At 40.4% G+C, this 18,388-nt stretch overlaps 1 protein-coding gene across 5 annotated transcripts in view; it reads left to right on the top strand.

The window, feature by feature from the left end:
• MRPL1 (mitochondrial ribosomal protein L1) overlaps positions 1 to 17,910 on the top strand; it is a 78,870-nt gene extending 60,960 nt beyond the window's left edge. For 4 of the 5 annotated variants that reach the window (XM_004614400.2, XM_055139233.1, XM_055139231.1 and 1 more), the window contains 2 exons: positions 14,370 to 14,451; positions 16,047 to 16,344. In XM_004614400.2, coding sequence (XP_004614457.2) covers positions 14,370 to 14,451; positions 16,047 to 16,165 — 201 coding nt within the window. In that variant the 3' untranslated portion in view covers positions 16,166 to 16,344. The other variant, XM_055139230.1, reaches the window with a different exon arrangement.
• The last annotated feature ends 478 nt before the right edge of the window (positions 17,911 to 18,388 follow it).

An 18,388-nucleotide genomic window follows, 5' to 3' on the forward strand; every position in this document is an offset into this window, starting at 1 on the left:
CCATATGGTCCCCTGAGCACCGCCAGGAGTGATTCCTGAGTGCAGAGCCAGGAGTAACCCCTGAGCATTGCCGGGTGTGATGCAAAAAAAAGAAAGAAAGAAAGAAAGAAAGAAAGAAAGAAAGAAAGAAAGAAAGAAAGAAAGAAAGAAAGAAAGAAAGAAAGAAAGAGAGAAAGAGAGAGAGAAAGAGAGAGAGAAAGAAAGAAAGAAAGAAAGAAAGAAAGAAAGAAAGAAAGAAAGAAAGAAAGAAAGAAAGGAAGGAAGGAAGGAAGGAAGGAAGGAAGAAGGAAAGAAAGAAAGAAAGGAAGAAAGAAAGAAAGGAAGGAAGGAAGGAAGGAAGGAAGGAAGGAAGGAAGGAAGGAAGGAAGGAAGGAAGGAAGAAAGAAAGGAAGGAAGGAAGGAGGAAGGAAGGAAAGAAAGAAAGAAAGAAAGAAAGAAAGAAAGAAAGAAAGAAAGAAAGAAAGAAAGAAAGAAAGAAAGAAAGAAAGAAAGAAAGAAAGAAAGAAAGAAAGAAAGAAAGATATATAGTTCAGATAGAAGTTCTGAAGAGAGGAAACGTTGGAAGAAATGTGCGTAAGTGAAATAATCATGCAGTTGGAATGGCTGATGGCCGATTAAGTGACCTTCACTGCTGCAGAGGAAGTGATTGGAGGATGAGTGATGAGCGGAAGCAGCAGCAAACGCAGAGATCCGAGGAGCGTATCTGGCGCGCGTGGGGACGCTGGGCTGAGGGCGAGAGCCACGGGGACAAGGTCGTGCTCGGAGTTTCCTGGGAGGGAGATGCGAGGCTGTGGAGGGATTTAGGCACAGGAGTTACACGACCTGACTTGTCCCTTAACAGACTCATTTGTACTGCCGTTTTGAAACAATGCTTAATCTTACGTGTAATAAGCTTAAGTTTTTTTTGTTTTTCTGTCTTTCATGTTGGTTCCAGGCTACCAACTGGTTTCACTTCAGCAATAAATCTGCAGCTCAAAGAAATAGAAAGCTCTCAAGTGCTTTTGAATTTTAGATTGGTATTTAATTAGGATTTGCATGTATATCTCCTTTTTGCTACTGTTAATGGTGTGTAGGGGGATTTGTTTTGTGCTGTCTATTTGGATGTAGTGTTGGGTTTTGAATTGTATAGCTTCCCATCTTTTTCTGTGCTCAAGAGCAGTCCATAGTAGGGGGAATGAAAAACTCTCTCAGGGTTTTCAAAATTAATAAACTAACTTGCCCAAGATCCTTTCCAGAAGGAAGGAGCAGTTCTTTAGTAATTGCTGAGGGTTTATTTATTTATTTTTTTAATGCCTGGAGATTTTCTCCCTAGATATTCAGAGAAGCCCCTTTTTTAAGTATATTTTTTAAATTATTCATTTATTTATTTTTACAAAGCTGTTCGCGACTGGATTTAAGTCATACAATATACCAACACCCATCCCTCCACCATTGTGCATTTCCCAGTACCAGCCAGTGTCCCCAACTTCCCTCCCATCACACCCCCCACCCTCCGCCTGCTTCTCTTTCTCCCTCCCTCCCTCCCTCTCTCTCTCTCTCTCTCTCTCTCTCTCTCTCTCTCTCTCTCTCTCTCTCTCTCTCTCACTCACACCCCCCCCCCCTGCCGTCTCCTTTTGGAAGTCCTTTTTTTTAAAAGCTTTTAAAATAGCAATCCCTCTTATTCCTTTGGTCATCTTTATTTTTTTTTTTTTTTACTGAAGTGAAGAAAAATTTTAAAGGGAAGAGAGAACAGTAACTCATTCAAAAGAGGACACGTTCCCCAGTGGGAAAAGTGAGTCGCATAAAATAAAAGAAATCAAAGACAAGAATTACATACCGCTAGTTGGGAAACAAGTGGTTCCAAAATGGAGCGTGCCTCGGCATTTTCATTTTTTAAATAATACTTATGATTACTACTCACATGCATGTTTGCCGTGCTCTCTTTACCTCCATGAGACTAAAGTCAGTATCCTGTGCATCGAAAAACAGTTCTGGCAAATAATTGATGCTCATTATTTGCAAATTAGTACCATTTTTTGTTTGCTTCTTTTATGGCTAACATAAAAGAAATGAGGGTTTCTGTTTTTTTGTTTTGTTTTTGTTTGGGGGCCTCATATGGCTGTGTTCAAGACTTACTCCTTCCTTCGTGCTCAGGGATCACTCTTGCTGGTTCTCTTGGGGACCAGATGGGATGCCGGGGCATATTTTTCCAGCCAGAGGTTTGATTTTACTTCAAATTTTGGCCATTGTGTACTTCAGGAAAGTACTCCTATTTAGCATAACGTCTGCTTAGCATTTATTAAATTTGTAAATGAGAAATACTTGCGTGTCTTGTTTGATTTTTTTTTTTTTTAATATTGGAATATATTTAGTTGGGCAGAGAGTCTCTTGCCCGTGCACCTGGCTGTGTTCCCCGGGGACCCTCGGAGGGGATGGGCTCCAGCTTCCCTCCCCACCCCAAGCAGAGCTCCCGGCAGCCGAAGACCTCTGGAGCCTAGCCACAGCCATGCTCAAGGCCCCTCTCCACACATTCGGATGAGCCTCACGCATGAAGGTACTGGCAGAGGAACCCAGGTGTGTGGGACCCGGGGCTGAGACTTCCAAACCTGCTTGGACCGGGACTGGGCCTCCTCCACCCAGATTTGCCATTTTCCAGGAGCTAGGCGGTCACACCCAGACACTGCCCCTGGCACCGTGGAATCCCATCAACGGTCTAACATCCAGCGACTTAAAAGCAAGCTCCCGAAAAGATACCTTATAGCCTACTTCTCCGTCTAGGAGAAACTAGAAAGCTACCGAGAGTTTCCTGCCCACATGGGAGAGCCTGGCAAGGTCCCCATGGTATATGCCAAAACCAGTAACAATGCTGGGTCTCATTCCCCTGACCTGAAAGAGCCTCCAATGCGGCATCGTTAGGAAGGACGAGTAGAGAGAGGCTTCTAAAATCTCAGGGCTAGAGCGCGTGCTCTGCACACAGGCAGCTGAACACCTGAGCCCTGAGTCCTGGAAACCCACCGGGTGTGGTACCAAACAAACAGCAGGTGGAGAGCAGCACAAGGTAGCGGAAGATGGGGCCCGAGTGGTAGGAAAGCAGGTAGGATGCTTGCCTTGCACATGGCAACCCGGGTTTGATCCCCGGCATCCTGTGTGGCCTCCCACACTTACCAAAAGTGATTCCTGAGCACAGAACCAGGAGTAACTCTTAAACTTTGCTGGGTATGACCCCAAAACTTAAATATAAATTACACACACACACACACACACACACACACACACAGAGGAAGATATATAGATCCACCTATACACTCATCACTTACTGTCACATTTGCTTGTGAAGCTACTATAAAAGATTTGCTTAGAGAAAATAGTGGTCTTTGTAATATTTTGAGCCACTTAAAATCAAGTTGCAGACTTTCTAACACCCCTTCTAAATATTGCTTGCTTTTCAAATCCTCTGTGAATGTTTTTTAACCCTGAGTTTTATCATTTTGCTGTTCTAATTTTTTGAGTTTTATATGATTTTGAGAAGTTTTTCTGATTTTTTTTTTAATAATGAGAGCTTAAATCTGTGAGCTAACCTCTGATTACAATTTTTGATACTTGATTTTCTTGCCAGTATTTTTATAGTTTGTCTTGGTACTGTTGGGGGCGGGGTTGGAGAGTGGGCCACAGCTACCGATGGCTGGAATGGTTAGCACAGACAGTTTTTTAACAGGGGAAGATCAAGAATTGATGGAAACCAGTTTAAGTGAATATGGATTTACTGAAGGTTGAGAAACCCTCCCCCTCACCCCCCTCTCAGCAACCCTTTTGCCTGTTTTGATTCCCAGAACTCTGAATGCAGGGCCTCACCCTCTGGGCAGGAAGAGATTAGATGAGGCTTATTCTTAGTACAAGAATAATAATGAGAGTAAGGCTTTTGAGCTTCTTTAGGTCTTTTTCTTCACTTTTGAACATTCAGAATGGTTTTACTCCTAATGTCTGAGTGAGGAGACAGCTCATTTCTAATACTTTGATGATCATGATTTGACATAATTGAAAGTAATTGTTATAAAAGTATCATTTGTTTGATTTGATACTCATTTTTAGGCTCCCCTTTACCTTCTTTCATCCTTTCTTTCCTTTCTATTTTCTTTAGTTGCTTCTTGATGTTTTTCTCTTCTGTTTTTTTCTTTGGCCTTTCTTTTGCTTTTTTTTTCTTTCTCTTTCTTCCTTCGTTAGTCATCCGCCTACACGTTGGAAAGCCATAAAAAATATAATTACATTTATAGGGAAATTAATATGAATTAATGGGAAATATGTATCACAGAATAGTTTTTCAGTGACTTGCAGCTTAATTAATTTTGATTACATAGAGTATCTAATCAAAAAATGTTGCTTGGTAGATTCTGCCTGAATTAATAATGATAATATATAATTAACAAACATGTTGCTTATATTACATATATTTTTAACATAATTTAAACATTCTCTAAATGTGTCTAAACTTTCCTGTAATATAATTTTCAGTTTTTGTTCATTATATAGAACCTTTAAAATCATATTTGCCTGTCTTTGAATAATTTCTGACACCAAATTTGTGGTATTAGTATTTTTATTATCAGCACTGATTCCTCCTATGGATGAGTTGAGTTGTATTTTGCTTATTTTTTTACACCGTAGGACAGATTCCCACTGATGTCCTATAAAACCAAGTTAGATAAAAGAGTAAATCACTCTTTAAAATTTGGGTGTCATTTATCCTATTTTAGTAGAAAAACCGCTACTATTTTAAGCACGAGAGATAATACAATAGATTTGCACCTGGGTTCAGTCCCTGCTCCCATACATTGTCCCCCGAAAAGAGCCAGGAGCCATCCCTGAGCACAGAGCCAGGAGTCAGCCCTGAGCACAGAGCCAGGAGTCAGCCCTGAGCACTGCTGGGTATGATTCCCCCCCAAATAAACTTTCAAAATTGTTTCTATTTCTATTCTTTTGCTTTACTATGTAATAACAATTTGGAATGAGAAAGTTCTTAAAACCTAACTAAGCATGATAGGAGTTCTGAAGAATATCTTTTTTATTTTTTTTTATTATTTTTTTTAATAAAATAAACCACTTTATTATTATGTAGTCCAGGGTTTCCAAAAGCAATTTGTCTACAAAACTTTTGTTTTCTTTTTTTTTTTATATATAATTTATTTATTTTTAATTAGAGAATCACCGTGAGGGTACAGTTGCAGATTTATACACTTTTGTGCTTATACTTCCCTCATACAAAGTTCGGGAACCCATCCCTTCGCCAGTGCCCATTCTCCACCACCCGTAAACCCAGCAAGAATATCTTTTTTAAAAGTAGGTAATAACCTATTTGTGACATGAACAGTTTATCATAGCTATCTTCGATACAATTAAAGGGAAAACAACTCTGGCTTTTTTACAGTTATGTAAATATCCAGGTTTTGAGAACTTATAATTAAAAGGTCTTATCAAATAAAACCCAAGTTCATTTTCTAAAAAGGAAAAATGGAACAGGACAACTCAAATTTATGTTCATATTAAGTCATGCCAAGAACTGATTTAACTCATGTTTCTCGACTGAGTCTCAAACATACTTAAAGCTCTGACTTATTGTCTTTGGTGTGTTTTTCCCCTTCTTTTTAAAAGTTCAGGCATAATTCATTCATGGCAGGTATCACTCTGTTTGGTTTCTGTAATAGTGAATTGTGAGGTGGCGAGAATGTTGTGGGTTTGGCAGCGGATAAAAGCTGAGTATATGGTAACAAAAACAAACAAGTCCAGGACACGGGAATATAAACAGACTAAATCAGAGCTCTTCAGTTTTAATGAACATGTTCCAGCAAGAAAAGTCAATGTGTTGAAGTTCACTTAAACAATAAGGTGGAGAGTACATTATATGGAAATTGCAGGCTTATTTTAAGACTCTAACCTAAGCAACTAGGTTCTGTGAGTTGAAAATCTGGCAAGTTAAGAATCCTGTTTAAATCAATTAGATACAGATAATTGTTGAATAAAGTAGCAACCCACTGGTTCGTGGCTCCCTGCCACCTCCCTTCCTGCTTTCCTTCATTCCTTCCAATTGATGATTAACTTTCCTTTTGTTGCATTATTTTTGTATTCAACAGTGTGCTGTGACAGAGATAAGGGAATTAGAAAGGGAGGAAATTAAACTATAGAATATAAAAGTCGAATTCTGTACTTGCTAGTTCTTATTTTAAAGTAAGGAAGTTGGTTGGCAACAAGTCTTAAATCTCCAAGAGTAAAGAAGATACCTCCAAGAAAGAAGAGACACAACCCAGATTTTACTTGTTGCTTTATTATGAGCCAGGATAATCTGACCAGAATGACTAATTCCTGAAATGTTTTAAAATTGAAATTTCATTAATGACAGGGAAGACATGATTATTACCACAATGAGACCCTACCGCAAAATAAAATTCAATGCAATATATTTTAGATACATATTATTTTGTACTAAGTCATGTGAATTATTTTATTCACATAGCTTAAATCATGTCGCGATCAATCATTACACATTGACTTTTATTGATTTATTTCGTGGTAATTCCATTTGCCATTCCTTTAAGTTTTGTTGGAGAAAGCAAAGTTTTTGCTGGAGAAGCGTGTTCCCTGCTCCAGTGAGTTACATGCCTGGTGAGGGAGTGGGCTGTGGGGGTGACAGGGAAACTGAGGACAGCGGTGGAGGGAAAGGTCACACTGGTGGTGGGACTGGTGGTGGAACTTGGATGCCTGAAACAATTATTTTATGAGCAACCTTGTGAATCACGGTGTTTTAATAAAAATAAACTGTAAAGGGCTGGAGGAAAGTAGGTTGCTTGCCTTGCACATGGTCAACCCCGCTTGAGGTTTGATCCCCAGCACCTCATACGGTCCCCCTGAGCCCTCGGGTGTGATCTCTGAGTGGCATCAGGAGTGAGTCCTGAGCACTGCCATCCGTGGCTCAAAAACCAAAAGTAAATGAAATAAATTTTAAAGAATTTTTATTGAAGTACCATAGTTTGTGGCAGTATTTAAATAATTGTTTTATAGTTGTAGAGCCACTAGCTGTCCTCCCGCCAGTATTTCAGATCCCTCCACAGCCCTGTCCCCTGCTCCAGGGAGTAATGCCTACAAGTTTTTTATGGTATATTCTTGGATGGATTTCCCCCCCCTTATTTATTTATTTATTTATTTATTTATTTAATTGAATTACAGTGAGATGCACATTTACAAAGTCATTCATGATTGGATTTCAGTCATATAATGTTCCAACACCCGTCCCTTCATCAGTGTACTTCTCCCACCACCAGTGGTCCCAGTTTCCCTCCTGTCCCGTCCCACCTCCCATCTTACCACCTGTCACTATGGTAGGCTCTTCTCCCGCCCCCCCCCACTCTCTCTCGCTCTCTCCATATATTTTTTTTTTCAATCTCTCCTCTCTCTCCTTCTCTGGATTTTTAAAAATAGTGAATAAATAGGGGCTGGAGTGATAACACAGCAGGTAGGGTGTTTGCCTTACACATGGCCGACCCGAGCATCCCATATGGTCCCCCAAGCAGAGCCAGGAGTAACCCCTGTGTATTGCCGGGTGTGACCCAAAAAGAAAAATAAAAAAAGTGAACAAATAGTGTTATTTAGGAAACATGAGGAAAAAGGTAAAATTTTAAAGATAAAATTTTATCTTTACCCAGATGCTGGGAGAAGAAATTGGGTGGATCTGGAAAAAAACCCCTATACATTCCATTAGTGTTACTTCTAATCATATATTAACATTCAGTAATATATAGTAAGCACTAAAGCATCTGAAGATCCTATTGTGAATTATTAAAATGTATTAAATATTAACATTAAGCCTTTTTCAGAAAAGTTTTTCATAAGCAATGATGAAACTTGCTTCTTCCTAGGAATACTCTTCTTCATCTAACTTTTAGTGAAAATACTATTTAATTAACTTGTTTGGAGGTTCTAGCAGGGGAACGCAATAACGCAGTGATAGCCCAGTGGTTAGGGTGTTTGCCTTGCACGCAGTCGACCCAGGTTCGATTTCTCCATCCCTCTCGGAGAGCCCGGCAAGCTACTAAGAGTATCTCGCCAACACGGCAGAGCCTGGCAAGCTACCCGTGGCGTATTCGATATGTCAAAAATAGTAACAAGTCTCACAATGGAGATGTTACTGGTGCCCACTCGAGCAAGTCGATGAACAACAGGACAACAGTGCTACAGTGCTACTATTTAATTAACTCGAGAGTGATTCATACTTCAACTTGCCTTTGCATGAATTTTGTACTTATTGCAGAGAGATGATATGTTCTGACACAGGAGTTGGCAGACAATTGTCTATGGCCTGTTTTTGTACCGCTTCTGAGTCTAGAGTAATCTGTTTAGGGTTTTGTGTGTATGTGTGTGTATATAATTTTTTCTAAAGGAAGATGCTACGGAGTATTTGACCCTCCATTCAAAGCCTAAGATATTTACAGTTTGGTCCTTTACAAAATAAATAAATAAATAAATAAATCCTTAACATATAAGCCCAGGAAGTCCTGGTTTTAGGTAAAATGGTCTAATCCCATGACACCCTGTCTGTCCCATTGAATGCAGCTAATATAAATATCTGAACTGGATGCATGCATTGCTCTTTGAGGATTGAAAAGCAAAAAGTAACAGGTGAATTGGGAAATGCCAGAATTTGAAACACCACCAAACTGGCGGTGAGTTAGCAGCTTTTGCCCCAGTGTAGCCACCGGGCCTTGGTTATGGGGGACAATGATGTCAGATCTTTGTTACAGTCCCCAGAGCACCCGAAGGCTCTTTCTGTTGTTCCCTAGGGCTCTCCTGTGTCTGTTTTTCAGGTAGGATAATTCCTGTAATCTGTCCTCAAGTTCTCTGACTCTTTCTTCAGTCATCTCCATTAATTCCATCTCTAGGAGTTCATGAATAATTTGTCTGATGCTACTGGTTTCCTGTTAAGGGCAACTCGGGCTTAAGTCGAGAGAGCAGATGTCTGGGTGGTAATTTTATCTGGAGTCAATCAAGTCCCAAGCCACAGGCTTGTCTTTTTCACTGTCTCCCTGTATCCATGCAAACAGCAATTGCTCTGAAATAGCTAACCGTGCAAAGGACAGCAAGGAGAAGAGAAAGACAATAGTCACAAGTCAGAGTCTGATCAGGAGACAAAGGTAATTGACCGGTTGAGGGAGCAATCAACAAACACAGGCTCCCAGCGGCCAGGGAGGAAGGGCAAGCCACTGTTATCCTACGCAAAATGGATTAAAGACCAGAAAACTGGGAGACTTTGTTTACCCTATTTTCGCACCCATTTTCTGCAATCGTTCCTGCTCTGGAAACCAAGTGGCTGACGGACCAAAAAAAAAAAAGCAAAGGTGGTGTGTCACACCCTTCCGTGACTGCAGAGCCTGTCATCAGAAAGGCCATTCCCCTTCCTTAAAGACTCAGTTCCTACGTCCGCCCAGCACACGCACTCACTGCTCAGAGCCATAAGCCACTTCTCAATCAGAAGCCCAGGGCGGCCCCCAAAATAACTGCTGGCATTGGTGTCGCTTCCTGGTTTCAGGCCATGTTGGGGCGGGGCCGGGGGGGAGGGGAGAGGAGTGTCATGCAGAAAATGACTTTAAGAAATGGGGCTGGAGTGACAGTACATACAGTAGGTGGGGTGTTTGCCTTGCAGCTGGCCTTGGTTCAATCTCTGGTACCCCATATGGTCCTCCCGCACTGCCGGGAGTAAGGGAGGTGCTCACTCTGGTGCAGGGTACGGGTTGGGACACTGTATGCATGGAACTCTGACATGAACATTATGTAAATTATGGTGACTAAAAGTAAAATTTTAAAAACTAAAGTCATCTGGGGCTGGAGCGATAGCACAGCGGTTAGGGTGTTTGCCTTGCACACGGCAGACCCGGGTTCAGTTCCCAGCATCCCATATGGTCCCCCGAGCACTGCCAGGTGTAATTCCTGAGTGCAGAGCCAGGAGTAACCCCTGTGCAACGCCGGGTGTGACCCAAAAGGCAAAATTAAATAAATAAATAAATAAATCCCTAAAGTCATCTAATAGGTAAAACATAGCTAAAATGTTAAGTTTTTATTAATTCTACCATAATTAAGAGTAAAAACCCACAAAGGAAAGAAAGCAAAGTTTCCACACTGCTTTTCCATCTGTATGGCATTTTGAATCAGGTAACACCAGCAGACACTGTTGCGGATTATTGATGACTCACTGAACCCTGGCCTCTTGGATCGTTTTTTTTTAGGAGTGCTCCAGATGAAAAGCAGATAGTGTCTATTTCCAATTAATTGTAAAGTGGATGAAGAGTCAGAGTTTACTAAGGAAAATACCAATACAGTTTTGGGGGTGGGAATCACATTGGCAGGTGATGGTTCAGACTCAGCCAGGAATGTAAAGCTCGGACCTTATACTAAAACAGTCAGCAGAGAGGCTGGGGCAACAGGACCGAGGGGAGGGCGTTTGCCTCACGTGTGCCCAAACAACTTTTAATCTCTGGCATCCCATACGGTTCCCTAAGCCCCACCAGGAATGACTCTTTGGACACAGGGGTAGAAATAAACCCTGAGCACTACCAGGTGTGGCCCCCAAAACAAAATATGTAAAATAATGCCCAGAATACAGTCTAATCTGTGTATAAGGGCTTATGGGGTGGGTTTTTTTTTTAATGGAAAAGTTTGAATTTAGTGGAGTAAAAAAAGTAAATTGATTCCAGTGACTGTCAGGAATTAACACTGCAGTTAGATCCCGTTGAAACTGAAATCTTTTACCCAGAGATGTCCCTCACTCAGAGTGGACCCAGACTTTTATAGCTCATAGTTTATGAGCTGAGGAAAAATTCTTCATTTACAGCTTCTTTCTACTCTAGACTTTGGACTGCTGCATTGTCTTGATTCATGTATGACGTCTTGCTCCAATCCCTTTCCCAGACCTCATGCCTCTCTTGCCAACCCACATTTTTTGTACCGGCTTTGGTTTTTCCACTTCTCTTCTCGGAGTGGGGAGTGGGGCGGGGGAGGAGCTGTGGCGTACTTGGCAGTGCTCGGTGCTTAGTCTTGGCTCTGTGCTCCGGGATCACTACTGGCAGGGTTGCGGGGACCATATGTGGTGCTCAGGGTTGAAACTGGGTCAACTGCATATACAGCAAGTGGCCCGTCTCCTGTATTCTTGTTCTGGGCTGTTTCCATTTTCATAACAAGTTCTTATAAATATTGTGCCTTTCACAGCACACGGTTAGCTGACCAGTCTCTCCTTGCTGCTCCCCCTTTTCTGAGGTATCCCCAGTCTCTGTAAGACTTTCTTAGAGCCTTGCCTGTTTACTTGGCTGGCTTCTCCTTAGGAAGATGTTGATTATGGTAGTTGTTTGAAGGCGTGATTGTTGGTATCTTTCTTTAGAAGGTCTTAATAATTACCCTTTTTGCTTTCAGATTTAAATACTGATCATCAATCCAGAAAATCACCATACAGCATTTGTTTCAAATTCACATATAAGATTTTGACAACTCTTGTAATGCTGCTAAGCCTTTTTCATCCTATTATGTTGAATAGCAGTACAGTTCTCAACAGAACACTCATGATAGAATACCAGGAGCCTGTCCCTGTCCAGCAAAGCCCTGTTAACAAGTAAAACCAAGCAAAATGCCTTTTTTTTTTTATTCCAGCAAGTTATTGGTTGTTTTTGCCATTCACTTCAAAGTCCCTCATTTTGTCACCCAAACAAGTGATATTTGGTTGGGTTATAGCTGAATCATATATATATATATATATATATATATATATATATATACACACACACGTATATAATGTGTGTGTAGGGGCTGGAGTGATAGCACAGCGGGTAGGGTGTTTGCCTTGCATGCGGCTGACCCGGATTGCATTCCTTTGTCCCTCTCAGGGAGCCCGGGAAGCTACCGAGAGTATCCTGCCTGCACGGCAGAGCCTGGCAAGCTCCCTGTGGTGTATTCGATATGCCAAAAACAATAACAACAAATCTCACAATGGAGATGTTACTGGTGCCCGCTGGAGCAAATCGATGAGCAACGGGATGACAGTGATACATATATACACACATACATATGTATATATGTTACATATATTATATATAATACATAATATATCATATATATATAAAGTCTACATTTTCATTCAAGCAACAGTGGCAGAATTGTGTCGTTGCAACAGAGACTGCCCTGCAAGGCTCAGAATATGTACTTTCTGACCATTTACAGAGAAAGTTTGCCAACTTCTGTTTTCTTTCTCGTAGAATTCTTCCTGAAGCACCTATGAGATATACCATTTGCTGACTTAGAAACATCCAGTCGCTTCTCACTGTTAGTAGTATATTGTAAAATCTTAGCATTGCATGCAGACCTTTTGGAAATGTCTCATCACGATGTCAGGTTCAAGTTCAGTCTCCTGCTCTTCTCAGTGGTTGGTTGAGTTGTGCAGCCTCAGGTTATATTCGGCCACTTACTTTTTTGTTGTTGTTGGGCTCGAAGGGTAGTTTTGTTTTGTTAAATCAGTATTTTTAAATGGAATTGTTAGATAGAAGTAGAGGTTTTGCATTTTTGGAGCCAGCGCAAGAGTTGGGTTCTTGCCCTGCGTGTAACCAGCCTGGTTTAATCCCCAGCAGCACGTGTGGTCCCCAGCCCACCCAGAGTGACCTTCGAGCATCGAGCCATGAGTACGACCTGAGCACAGCTTAGTGTTGCATAACCACACCCCCCGCCCCGCCCCAATTATTTTTAAGTCCCTAAGGTCTGTGGATTTAATAAGCTGAACTATCATTGCTTCATTTTCTTCCTCTCTAAACTACCACTTTTGGATTTGTATAGAGTGAGAATTCTTTCAGTAACAACAACAAAAAAATGCCATCTCCTTGGGACCTAACTGCTTTATTCTGTGGGGCTGGAGAGACAGGAGAGCAGAAATAGTGCTCTGGTAGGGTGGTGCCTGCACTTGGCAGACCCGGGTCCAATCTCCAGCATCCCTTTTGGTACCCCAAGCATGGCCAGGAATAATCCTGAGTGCAGAGCCAGGTGTTAACCCCTGAACATTGCAGGTGTAGCCCAAACCCACCCCACCTCTAAAAAAAAATACTGCATCCTGTCACATAAATGGTGAATAAATGAGTTTCCTGCTGAAAACAATTTGGGGAATGGAATTTCTTTTTACACTTCTGTGGTACGCTTCTCACTATGGCCTCTGAGTCACTGTAAAACAGAAATCTTGTTTGAACTTGATCTCTCACCATGTTTGATTTTTGTCAGTTATGCTATTAAGTTTCATATGCGTTTTTAAAATTTTATAAAGTATAAAATCCTCTCGGAGAGTCAGGCAAGCTACCGAGAGTATCCTGCCTGCAGGGCAGAGCCTGGCAAGCTACCCATGGTGTATTCGATATGCCAAGAACAGTAACAAGTCTCCATTATGGAGACGTTACTGGTGCCCACTCGAGCAAATCGATGAGTGGGATGACAATGATACAGTGATACAAAATCCTCACAATAGAACTGTTTTAAATTGCTATAGCAAAGAAAAATAACATGCACTGAATTTGAATGATGAATACAAAGACTTTCCAAAGTGTAAGCTAGGCTTCGGAGTTTATTGAATAGGGAAATTCACTTACTAGAGTTTTTCCTCAAGAACAGATAATTATCATCACATGAATGATAGCAAAGCATCCTAAAAATGTCATGTGTGATAATATGAGATATGCTTTCTAAAATGTGTGTAGACACGTAGCGTTTTCTGTTTTTTTTTTTTTTCTTATGAAAGCATTCATTTCTAAATGTTTTCTGGCTTTCTTTGAAAGTAAATTAACAAGAAAATGCCACTGGGGCTGGAGCGGTAGCACAGCGGGTAGGGTGTTTGCCTTGCATGTGGCCGACCTGGGTTCGATTCCCAGCATCCCATATGGTCCCCGAGCATCGCCAGGAGTAATTCCTGAGTGCAGAGCCAGGAGTAACCCCTGAGCATCGCCGGGTGTGACCCAAAAAGCGGAAAAGAAAAAAAGAAAGAAAATGCCACTGATTCCTTGGGGTAGAGGAGGGAGGGGCTGTATTCCACTCCTGGGTATGCTTTGGGGAAATTGCTTAGAAGTCAAGGAATCTCAAGTGAAACAACTTCAAAACGCTGTGCTCTAATTTGATGTATAAAGTAATTAAGTCTTGACATGTAAAGACATGTGCTTGGAGCATTCTAAAAGAAGAGTTATTTAAATTTATTTCCAAATAGGGTCTCAATCAGTATTTTTCTCTTAGAAAATATTTGGAGAATTCTGCCTAGAAGAAGTACTGTCAAAGTTGCAAAACAATTATATTATGTTCTCACTTTCACATCATTAAAGTCATATTTTTTTTTCTTTCAGCTGGATATGCCAAGTGACCAGATAATTGCCAATCTGCAAGCAGTTATAAATGAAGTTTGCAGGCACAGACCACTGAGTTTGGGTATGCAATTTTGTTTGTTTGTTTGTTTTTTCAGTTGATTTCCCTATAGCCTTGTAAAATAATGAAAATTTAAAACATCAGGAAATCCAGTTATTAAATGAGCTAAAATTTCAGTTTCCAAGGATTCAGTAAACAAAATCAAATTTTGCAAAGGATTTCTAATTCCCTTTGTAGTTGTTTAGAAAGAAGGACTCAATAATATTAATAAGGAGTGCATCCTGAAACCATTGCGAATTCCCACAGTAGCACTGTCATCCTGTTGTTCATCAGTTTGCTCAAGCGGGCACCAGTAATGTCTCCATTATGAGACTTGTTACTGTTTTGGCATATCGAATACTCCATGGAGAGCTTGCCAGGCTCTGCTGTGCAGGCGGGATACTCTCGGTAGCTTGCCGGGCTCTCCAAGAGGGACGGAGGAATCTAATTCCCACAGTATACCATTAATTGCAAAAATGTTTGACAGAAAACTGTAACTAGTTGCCCTAATATTAAGTGTTAAATAAACACTAAAATCATTTGTGAAATGAGGTTTTACAGCCAAAATACCATTAGCACCAGCAGTTGGCTTTCTTGAGCTAATTATTTATTTAGAAAAGAATTTTCAGTCTTGTCACTTCTTATAAATAAAGTGATTCATAGAACAATATGGCTTGACATAATGTGGAAGTGTGTGGTTGGCTACGCACACATGCAGTGACCTTCTCGTTGCCTCGCATGCCATCCACAGTCTTTCTTCAGATTACACTTTCCAGCGGTTAAAGCCATGCAAGGGTCTTTCACGTTCAATTGACTTTCCACCTAAATGACGAAGCTTTAGGCTTGTGCTACGGGAAATCTGTCAGGTTTTGTTTTATAACCAAGAATATAATTAAAGCACAACCTTCGGCTCTTTTTCACCTCCCCTGAGAGTTAAACACATTGCCGAATAACTACCTCATTTGTTTGTATGGATGCTTATATTCCATGGAGAATTTTATTTCTGTATAGGGTCCTCTGAGACTAACATGAGTAGAATGATGGAAAACATACCTAACGTCTGTGTAGTCATAGCTTCTTTTTTACCATTTACATGTGTTTGTGTGTATTGGGGGTGGTGGGGTGGGCGATTCAACCTAAGGTATCACACAAGGCAAGTGCTTTACCACCGAGCCACGCATTTAATTGAAGTCCCTTGAAATTTTTCTTATGAAAAGCTTTTACTTTTTTAGAGGATTTTCTAAATGTCTGGTACACAGAGGTTTGGTACCTGTGCTGTTTTAGGTAAATATTTAGGCTATTGACAACAAATATTAATATAATCAATAGTAACTCGCTTGCTTTACTTTTGACTTTGCAGTAAAATAAAATGCCAGGTGATCATCTTCTATAAGAAAGGAATGAATTATTAGTGAAAATGAATAGTCTCAGAATATAACTAATTTGTCTTCATCTCTAGAAACAAATGCCTTCCTTTCCATATAATTCAAAGCAATAAGGCAGTAATAACAGTACTTAAATTGAAACTATAATGAGTTCTATAAGGTTTCTTATTGTATGTTATATTTTCTCGGAAAGGTATCCATGAAATGGAAGTTAACTCTTGTCTTTATTTCCAGGACCTTTTGTGATTCGTGCTTTCCTTCGTAGTTCAACAAGTGAAGGCCTGTTGATAAAGATTGAGCCTTTATTACCTAAGGAAGTAGAAACCAAAGGAAGTAATAAAGAAGCTTCCTGAAAGTGTAACGTTGTGAAATTATTTCCAGTGGATTAAGAAGCAACAGAGAAAGTTATAAAACAAGATGATTTCTGTGTTTGGTGTCTCATTTCTTGGTCATTACACAAAAGTGAATTTTAACATCAGAAAAATCATACAGCACTCCCAAAAGTAAGAAAAGAATATTTTTCTCTGTCTGACCCTGTCTTGCAGATTCTGTTCGACTTCCTTCCTTCAGGCTGGAGTTGGTTCAACCGGCGATCCTAGCACCAGATGGCCTAGGATCAATCTCTGGCGTAGTGTCTGAGTTCCGCCAGGAGTGAGCCCCGAGCAGAGAACCAGGGGTAGCACCAAGCCAAAAAACAAACAAAAGTTTCTCCTGTAGAATTCAGACTCTTGCATGCTTCTAATTATAGCAGCAGTTTTTACTTTAAGAACTTTCCCTTGAGTCCTATAGTATCTGAAGTAAAAGGAACATGGCCAATTCCCGTAAGACAGAGAATGATAGAGTCATTAGCTAATTCACTAAAATGACTATGTCTTAAGGAAAAACTGAAAAGTCTTCATTCTAAAAAATTCTGAATGTCATTTGCAAGAGCATGACTATAGAAAAATGGTTACATTATTAAAACATGTAGGTGAGATAATGTTCTTTCTTAGAAATCATGTTATGATAATAGATTTGTGTGTGTGTGTGTGTGTGTGTGTATGTGTGTGTGTGTTTTGGTTTTGGGGGCCACATCCAGTGATGCTCTGGGCATACTCCTGGCTCTACACTCGGGAATCACTCCTGCAGTGCTCAGGGACCGACCATATGGGATGCCAGAGATTGAATCCAGTTGGTCATGTGCAAGGCAACTGCCCTACCCACTGTACTCTCTCTCCAGCCCCATATATTTGTATTTTTATAATAATTACTGTGTACTTTCATGGTGCTTTGCAGTACACAAGTTGCCATATATCATATTTCCATATACTTAATCTGATCCTGCACACACAGTGTTAAGTGAACATTCCATGAGGTAGAACAAGTTTATGGATGAAGAACCAGGGAATTGCCAGCAAGTGCCAGTTTGCAAATGGGTGGTGATTCTTAAGGGTTTGCTGGTATTTGAATTGTAGGAAAAACATAGGACTAATTTGGGCATGCAGTTGCTAACTGTTCTTTCTTGGAAATGATTTGCTTTACTTTAAAGCTACCTTTCATCATTTCCAAGGACATCCATCCAGATGCTTTCTCTCTCACAAAGGCAAGGGGCTTCCTGTCAATTTGTTAGCAGAGTTTGAATAATACCAACTTTGTAAGAATATTTTGACAGCTCTGTGCAAGTCACTCAAATTGTTTTTGAAATTTTAATGGGCTGTGAAAATCAAATGACTGTAATAACTATACTCCTCTAAGATTTCCCCCCCCCCACAGAAAATTTAAAATAGAAAGACTGCTTAACAAAAACAGCTCAAACATGGACTACAGTATTGACAGGAGTCCCTTCAATTGAGCCTACTGCTCTCGTGCATAACCTCTCATTTTTGCCTCACGGAGAGATGGCACTACCCTGGGACAGAAAGAAATGAAAACTTAGGAGGGCCCATTAGTGGCTAACTAAAGCTCAAAGCTACATCTGATTTGGAAGCCTATTCTCTGAATCATCCAGTTTTTTTTATCCACTTATTTATTCTATGATAAGCTGTTTTATGAACAGGCTTATATTGTTTAGATATTGAATAATTGTACTTCCATTTTTGGTATGTAGTTGATGGAATTATGGCAGAGCTGATGAGAAGTAGAAAGATGTTAAAGGATTGAAAAATGATGGGGGGAGAAATGGAACAATAGTACAGCAGGTAGAGCATCTGCCTTGCGTGAGGCAGGACCTAGGTTCAATCCCTGGTACCATATGGTCACCTGAACCCTGACAGGAATGATTCCTGAGTGTGGAGCCAGAAGTAACTCTTGAGCATTGCCAGGTGTGGCCCAAAAATAAAAAAATTAAAAGTTTTTTTTTTTCACATTCCACAAATGAGTGAAATCATGCTGTGTCTCTCTCCTTCTGACTCATTTCACCGTGTCCATCCATTTATAAACAAATTTTATGAGTTGGTTTTTCCTGACAGCAGTGTCATATTCCATTATGTAGATGTACTATAGTTTCTTTAACCAGTTGACTGTTCTCAGGGACTTAATTATTTCCAGATTCTGGCTATTGTGAACAGCACTAAACCAAATCATGAACAGCTTGGCAA

Source organism: Sorex araneus, chromosome 5 (assembly GCF_027595985.1).
Source record: "Sorex araneus isolate mSorAra2 chromosome 5, mSorAra2.pri, whole genome shotgun sequence".
Lineage (NCBI taxonomy): Eukaryota > Metazoa > Chordata > Mammalia > Eulipotyphla > Soricidae > Sorex > Sorex araneus.